The sequence below is a fragment of the Rhipicephalus sanguineus genome, chromosome 7 (genome assembly GCF_013339695.2).
Source record: "Rhipicephalus sanguineus isolate Rsan-2018 chromosome 7, BIME_Rsan_1.4, whole genome shotgun sequence".
In the NCBI taxonomy this organism is placed as follows: domain Eukaryota; kingdom Metazoa; phylum Arthropoda; class Arachnida; order Ixodida; family Ixodidae; genus Rhipicephalus; species Rhipicephalus sanguineus.
In genome coordinates, this window is record NC_051182.1 from 151,188,975 (window position 1) to 151,197,547 (window position 8,573).

Sequence of the window (8,573 nt, forward strand, 5' to 3'; positions counted from 1 at the left end):
GACAAGCCAGCCAGGCGTACGGCCACCTGCAGTGGCGTATCCAAACATTTAGTTCGTGGGGGCGGGTGTGTGTAGGTGGCAACATCTACTTAACAGACTAATATATATTCTAAGTGTTTTCTTTGTTTTAGGATGACACACAGAGCACGAAGTGTTAAAAACGGTGATGTAATGACACGGATATAGTTTTTTTCTGACATACTTCTCATCATTCGCAGCACCTCTCCGGTCAACTGTGCCCGCTTAGCAGTGCAGGGGCAAATAAGAGTCTTTTACGCAGAGCAGCCCAACTAAGTGAACGAAAATCTATGCAGCTCTGTAAACGATGTACATTCTTCGGGACTCATTCGAAAAAGTGCGCGTTGTTTAAGCAGCATTCTTGTTGTACGCAATTTTACATATCGCTCTTAATTCTAGTGTTACGCCGCCGCTGCGTAACACGTTTCGTGACAAGAAAGTTCTCATACTTTTCCTCTCGGGCAGCTCACCTCGAACATTACTTCCACCAGGATTTTTAGGCGCCGCGATCTTCAGGTTTTACATTTTTACCGGAAGTAAATCTTAGCACCACCTTTGAACACGAAAGCTTCATGCACGAAAACTCGTATATTTACGTTAACATATCTAGACCATTTCAGTTCCGTCATATAGGAAGATATTTTACAAAAAAAGATAAATTTATTACTGTAGATATAGAGCACAGGGTGATTCTTTTAGAAACTATCCTATTTCGTTGAACTGTGGTTTTGTTACAAATTATTCGATTTTAATGCATTTTGGGGTGGAAGATTCAGGTAGAATGAAAACTTAATGACCCGTCCTGTCTTTTGATGTGCAATATGCTGAAAAAATAATAAATAAGACAACACGAAAACCGCGACATTCCGCGAGATTCCATACAAGAGGGACTGCATGGTGTCGAAGGCAGAATAGTTTAACATTTCGTGTGGTGATTTCAACACCTACTGTAGGGTAAGCTATTATAAATCTTTATAACCTTGACGAACCTCTACTAGTCACGTGTGGTATGCCACATGTCAATCAGAGTTGCTTAACATTTTATAGGCGCAAGCCATCACTCCTTGTATAGAATTTTGCGGGTTTTGTTAATTCTTATTTATTGTTTTTTTTTATCGTAACACATCAAAATACAGGATGTGCAAATAAAATTTCATCCTTTCTGAATGTTTCGTACAAACGGCATTAAAACTTGATACATTGTAAAAAAACTACAGCCCGATGAAGTAGCTCAGTTCTAAAAGAATCACCTTGTATAATAGAAATTAGATGAGGAAATTTAAACCTGTCGATATTTTACTGCGCACTTGTGTGTTTCTTTTTTTCCTGACGTGTTCGAAGCTCTATCTGTAAAATCAGACGAGTAAAATTCACTCCAAATATTAGAATTTTCTTTGTTCCATGACACGCCAATCGATCAAAATCTGTAGAAAACGGTAGTACAATCAAATTTAGGTCGTCCGCGTAGATTTTTCCTACGTGATATGCTTCTCATTGTTGGACTAACCTCCATCGCGAAAGGTGAACGCTTACTATTGCTGAAAAAGATATTAAAGAGTTGCGTTACGTCCAGCAGAATTACATTCATGCATGAGCTGTGTCATAGATAGTTATCAAGTTTACTTTCTGTTAGTGATCATGGCAGTGCAAGACTACGTCATTTTGTCGTACCCGCGAGATAGTTTTGCCCGACTTTACACCAAACGTTCCACTAAAATACATTGTTTCGCTTTCGTATAAATGTTACTAATCAGATTTATTTGCAAGAAAACTATACAAACATGCACACGGATTGGAGAACTTAATAATGCGTGGTGCATGCAATGTTAGGATGAACGGCCGGTGAGGGAAATTATGAGGTGTTTTCTTGACCGCAAACCAGTGACAACAAGAAACTAAGTGTATAACTTCCGCTAGACTGTGGGATGCTACTTGGTGCCACTGATACTACTCGTCGTTTTGGGAACGAACCCCTCCATAAATTTCTTCGTTTCCAGGACTGCATAGGCATTCATTCACACGCTCGATGCAATATTTGCTTCTTAGGCAAGATCATTCAACCGCACCTATCACAAAGAATAACGCTACTGTGTCACAAGACCACGCACCTGAGGAGACAGCTGTGGCTATATGGAAAATTTTACATACAGACGTTTCCTGACTTCCTTAAGCTGCAATTTATAAGACTAGAAAAAAAAATAGCAAACTAGCAAAATTTGCAAAGCGCCAGCTGCCGCGGTTGTACAGCAGTGACTGTGCTCTCGACACCAAATCTTGCTCACTGCAGCACACATAAAACATTTGAAATAAAATCTACCATGTCAAAGATATTTTATACATGACTTTTAACAAATCGCATGGTATTTTCCAGTTGCACTAGTGACCTTCACTTCAGAATTGCAACGCCTTAGACATGACAGGCGCCGCGTGGGATCTAGGGCTTCGGATTCAAATTGCAATGACCACAAAGTTTCTCTGATCCGTTGCAACGTTGTAAAATACAGAAACAAACTAAAGCTGGGGGCACCAAAATATCCTTACTTTACATTTCACTATCCCTGAACGCAGGTAAGAGCGTTTAATATAACTATTTATATTTTATTATTACCCTAAAATTGTTCATTTAAAGTCACTGTTATTGGCATCACCTGGTTAAAAATAATTCTTGAGGTTTAACGTTTCAAAACCAAGATATGATTATGAGAAACGCCGTAGTGGACGGCTGCAGAAATTTTGACCAGCTGGGGTTCTCTAACGTGCACCTAAATCTTACACGGGCCCAAAGCATTTTCGCCTCCATCGAAAATGCGGACGCCGCGGGCAGGATTCGATCTCATCTGGTCAAATGCCATTAAATTCTATAAAATCTGCCAAGCGCATTCCAGCCTTTGGTGAAGTTCGGTTTCAAAATGATACAGAAATGCGCTCGGTAGATTTGCTAGAATTGCTTTCTGTTTATTTGAAATCTACCTATGCTAAGTGGAATGATCTCGTGCTTCTACAAAAGAACGGTATTTGTACCGGTTCTTCAATCGCCCTAGTGCTTAGCGACATTTACCTCATTTTCGATGAGCTTACAGTGCAAGAAAAGACGAGGACGCAGACTAAGGATGTGACGAGACGGTGTCTGCGTCCTCGTCTTTTCTTGCGCTGTAAGCTGATCGAAAACTAACTATAACGCACTAGCCCAGATTTCCCTTCTTGTGACATTTACCTTTCCAAATTTGGCAGGCGTGTTAGCGAACGCCTTAAAGACACTTTTGTCGTGAACGTTTTCAGATATGTTGATGATTTCATGGTTTGTCTTGAGTTCCCCAAGGATGCTGTCACCAAAAACGTAGCATTTGCTTTGTCAGTGTTCTCGAGCTCATTAGATCCTTTGGTAGTCACGCACGCGGTACCAGTTGGCGACAGCATACAGTTTCTTGATTTAGCTGTGCTTTTGCCGACGAACACGTTTGGTGGGAATTCCAGCCACGCGCTGGAAAGCCGTTACTTCCTTTTAAATTGGCTTATTCCTAATCTTGTTAGGAGAGCCATCGTTCAGTCATCCTTGTCTCGCGCATTAAAAAAAAGCCGTAGGTCCACAGAATAGAAAGCAGTCTCGGTGCCCAAAAACAACGCCCCACAAATGCTGTATTTCTTAGGCCTCTTCTGTCAGCAGTGACTGAAAGCCTTCTGGTGAAGTTAAAAAAACCTACGAATTCCGAGGCCGAATTCCCAGTGAAATAGAAGAGGATTGTGTCCCCTAATACCGTGTTGCCAAATGACATTTGCCTGCGAATCCGCAAGTTTACCCAGGAGTTGAATAAGTATAGGCGGGTTTTAAGAATCGGGTTCATATTTAACCTCCGCATTTGCCACAACTGTTGGATGATTTCATCTAACGAGTTGACAGTTCTGTGAACTAAGCGCGATGACTTCTTTCTGGGGCGAGTTGGTACTTGCTGAATACATGAGTTGCAGCGCCAGACTCTAAAAAAAGAAAGGCCAAAAGACAGACAACAGTACAAAGATGGGGCCACACTCACAACTGTACTATTCAGTATGAAGCTTGTTACATATATCTCACGCAATTACTCCCGAAACCAGAGGACAACACGAATCAAATGACAACTCATCTAAGGGACGCGAGAAGCATTGCATTGGTATTCTTCTGTTTGTTTTTTCTTGGCGTGGTTGTATAAATATAACCATGTCAGAAGATCGCTTTTAAGGGCTCGTTTATCTTCGTTATACACAAGTTGTAGGTGGCAAGTTATCTTTTCGCCCACTTTACTTTCTTTTCATTTATATTGCATTTATTACAAATAAGATTTCCTATACTTTCTTTGGCATTATTGTCTGTTAGTTTTCATTAATACTTGAAAGCCATCTTCTGTCCTTTATTCATGGCAAGGGTCTCGTTCTGGCAGACTTGATGCCTTCAGGTAGTATGCGAGAAATTATTGGTCAGCTGCCAGCTCGTAAAAAGATCACGTGCTACGTGACGCCAAAAAGGCAGAAAAAGAGTGTTCCACACTCGCCGCCATGGCTGCGATCGGCGCTGACTAACACTCCTAGGTTTAAATGCACATATATACCCTATAAAGTGGACGGGCGGATGACCGCCGCCGTAGCTCAGTGGTGGAGCATCGGAGCCGTTATTCGAAGGTGGCAAGTTGTCTTTTCGTCCACTTTACTTTCTTAACATTTATATTCCATTTATTACAAATAAGACCTCCTATAATTTACTTGGCATTATTGTCTGTTAGTTCTCATTAATATTATAACCAATGTCGGGAGATGTAGTCAATTTACTGTATTCGCCCTAATGGGCTTGGGGTCTTCATTTTTTTGTGTAAAGTGGCAATGTTTTATTTCTCAGTTTCTCAGCTGTAGGCTCACGCCGTAAAGAGCTGGTAACTATCGGTGCAGTGCAAAGGCGCAGGTGTCGTTTTGTGAGCAGTATTTTTCGCCGTACTTAATTTATAGGTACGGTTTAAAATAGTTCAAAGCTTGATCATTTCTCGCACTCGCGAGTTCCAGCGTGAGGTGAGCCTTTAAAGTCCGCAATTGTTCCTTTAGTACAGACAATAGAATTTGAGTGCTCGTTCTTTATACTCCATGCTTTGTCTTCGATTGACTTACTGACGTTAAGAGTTTTAACAGCCTCAATAACCAACCAATTAGGTTAATAATAGCTGTTAGGATATTGCGTCCCAGCCAGGCCCGTAGCCAGGAATTTTTTGGGGGGGAGGGCGCTTGCTGAAAGCCTTGACTATTTTAGAAAAACGCCTATTTTCATAATTTATTTTCGAGAAAACACCATGTGTCATCAAAATTTCGGGGGGGGGGGGGAGGCCTGGGCACTCTCCCTGGCCACGGGCCTGGTCCCAGCACTACGGTATGATTGAGAGACACCGTAGTGGAGGGCTGCGCATATTTCGACCACCTGAGCGTCTTTAATGCGCGCTTAAATCTAAACACAGGTCTTGTAGCATTTTGTCAACCAACGGAGCTTGATTAGGTCAACGGTTAACCACGTACTATTTCTATACTAACCATTCGAAACTAATATGCTAAGGGTGATAATGCCACCTTTGACGATGATAACTTCACCCATCGAAACGTCGGCTAGCTTGTAAGCTATCCAATTTTCAACCCGTCAATCTTTTCCATGTTTCGGCTTCAACATTGATTTTAAGTTTTCCACATGCTTACAGCAACCGTTTAGTCCTCCTTGGCATTTCGCATTCAGCTGGCAATTCACAGATTACACACGTAAGCATGATTGACAAAATATTTTATTCACTCTTCATATCCAATGTTCGTGAGACAGACAACACCATTTTACCCATACTACACTTTGACATGTAGGCAAGTGCCGACAGTATGACAGCTGAATGAACATCTGCGGTAAAAGGAATCTCTACAACAGCTGCAGATGGTCAGTGGATCGTGAAACAACACATCTTTTGAAACTAGTTTAGTGCGGAAGAATAACTCGCATTGCGTAAATGTCTTGAGGCGATTGTCGCCGCGAGTACTATGTTAAGTATGATTGCATCAAAAATATTTTCAAGGTATCCAATACAATGTTATTGTCGACTGGAAACCCGGAAATCCAGCACGGACGCCGCCAACAAAATAATATTACCTGTCCTTTTTAAACCTCTGCATGTCCTCTTCAAATAATTAAATGTCTAGTTACATTTCTAATTAAGAGACGTCCATGTTGAATAAAGCGCGTATTCGTCCTGACATCGCAAAATTCAGCGTATGCTATTAGCCGGCAGTATGATAATTTTGGTCAGGTTGTATATCTTTCCGAACGGCGAAGTCTTGAGCGCTGCCAATAGCAGGAAGAAGAGGAGCCCATGCTGGTATATTTTTAGAAAGAGAATCGTACCAGACCAGGCTGGTGCATCTATTTCGTTTCTTAGGTCGCCAAACGCTATTTATAGGATGCCTTACACTATTATCGATCTGCACAGATCGGCACAAACCGAAACAACTGCTGGACATATGTTGAATTTCAATGGAAGAGTCGGAGCAGCCGAGAAACTTCGCGAGTGAGCACTCTGGCGTATAGCAACGCCTCCAAATCCTCGACTAGAACACAACCCGCGCCACTGGAGCAAGGCGGAAGCGGAAGTTCTATCTTTCGTGTGCCGTGTGGTCCAGAATACTTATCTTGTAGTTATTTTGTTCCGCAGTCTAATTCTGTGTATAATTCCCGCTCGTACACGGCAGTTTCAGCGTCGCTCTCACAATCCGATGAATCGCTCGTGCAGAAACTGGAGCTTTCTGACTCGGAGCTATCGAGCAGCGTAAGCAATGCTGCATGATGCCCAGTCGTGCATATGTCGTCCGCCATTATTGCCAAAAGACGTGACTACTGGCGGCGCCCCCAAGCAGGCAAACGTAGTAAAGGATGTGCGTCACGCATAGTTCCGGTCCGCTCCGCCGATTTTGGCGGAGCAACTTTTCCTGCTCCACGCAGTGACTCGCGCGCTGCCTCCACTCCCACTCCCGTCTTGGAACACTCGAGCCCCGCCCTCACTCTGTCATTGGAACAAATTTGCTCCCAACGAGTAGAAAACTTGCTCCGACTCCGCCATTGGAATTCAACAATAGTTCCGCTTGCGAGTGTCGTCGTTATGACCGAGTTACACAGGGCATCCCTCGTTGATGATGGCGCTGCGTGCGAAGAGAGCCTGCACCACGCCATTGCTGAAGCACAGGGACTTCTCCGCCACGGGTTTCTTGAGATCCCTGCGTTGCCACAAAGAAAATACGATGGCTCGAGTGACGATTACTATGTTGAAGTTTGCAGTCAGTTGTAGGAGTTCTGCATTAGTGACAGCTCTTTTTCTCTAAAGTGCTGGCCTTCTGCTTGCGTACTGTAAATACTGTCCGCTGTACTCAGACATTGAAAATGTTAGCACGAATGGCAAGGTGCAAGTGTGCTGACACAAAAATATGGTTCAAGATCTGGTGTCTCGATGCACAAGCTAAATGCAGAACTTGCTGCTCTGAATGTACAAACTTACTGTTCTTTTGTTAGCGATACATTACAAATTTTAATAATACGGTTTTGAAATAAATTTTCCGCTCTGCTTTAGGCAATGTCGGGAAGTTTGGGGTTTTTCAAGTTGCCTCCGAGCAACATTTAAGTGCGAGCGCTACTCTTACCCTATATAACCTGGGTGGCTGGCTGGCACCGATTCCTTGACAACATACAAAGAATGAGAATTGAGCCTGGATCCGCAGCGTGGTAAGCTAGTACCTGTTCTTGGTTCCACAGCGGCAATTGTGTACGGGTCGCTAGTTGTGTCCGACAGTGGATTGGGAAAGTACTGCCATCTTACTGCTTTCACGATGTTGATTTAGATACAAGTAAAGCTGCTGTGGGGGCTAGTAGGTACGATGTACATACACGATTCACGTGTGCGTAGTTAGAAGGTGATCAAAGAATCTTAGTGCATTCGACTAAAATAGTAGCGGAGCCAAACAAATTCTCCGTTGTGCTCCATGAAATCAGTCTTAATGAAAGTTATTTGGCTCGTTTCTTGCACAGCTAGACAGTGATCGTGAATTTTGTTATTCCAGACTCTATCTCCTCCTTGGCATCAAAATCGTGTACTTGCTTTGAGACATAAACCATTTGTACTCTATTATCGCTGAAATACACCACTCACCATACGATTCATCGAAGCGAAACAGAACACGTCTCTGTCGATGGTGACGGCCCACTTGCTGTGGTCCTCGGTGGTGTTGAATGTGATCGAGGTGTTAGCGTCGAACCTCAACAGGACGGCATCGATATTGACGACGGTGTAGCTGGAGTTGCACGCCGGAGGGAGCTTGCCTCCTGCGCCATTTCTCCAAGACTGCACTGCGAGGTCGTCCTTCAGATCGTTGGCGAGCACTCCAGAGTACAGGTCTGTAGAGAGTCGAAAGAGTCGTTAAGTAGGTTAGAGCTCGTGTTGTAATCTCATTTAAGAGCGTCCGAAGCGCTTGAACTTTGTTTGATTACTCGGTAAGTATTGAAGCACGAGCACAGACAGCGC

The 8,573-nt window shown here is 43.1% G+C and overlaps 2 protein-coding genes across 2 annotated transcripts in view; both read right to left on the reverse strand.

Moving 5' to 3' along the window:
* Positions 1 to 8,573, reverse strand: part of LOC119400253 (uncharacterized) — a 344,569-nt gene that overhangs the window by 241,510 nt on the left and 94,486 nt on the right. The window lies entirely within an intron of this gene.
* LOC119400249 (deoxyribonuclease-2-alpha) overlaps positions 5,792 to 8,573 on the reverse strand; it is a 14,282-nt gene continuing 11,500 nt past the window's right edge. The window contains exons 6-7 of the mRNA XM_037667260.2: positions 8,202 to 8,446; positions 5,792 to 7,275 (exon numbers count right to left, since the gene is read on the reverse strand). Coding sequence (XP_037523188.1) covers positions 7,159 to 7,275; positions 8,202 to 8,446 — 362 coding nt within the window. The 3' untranslated portion in view covers positions 5,792 to 7,158. The remainder of the gene's footprint in view (positions 7,276 to 8,201; positions 8,447 to 8,573) is intronic.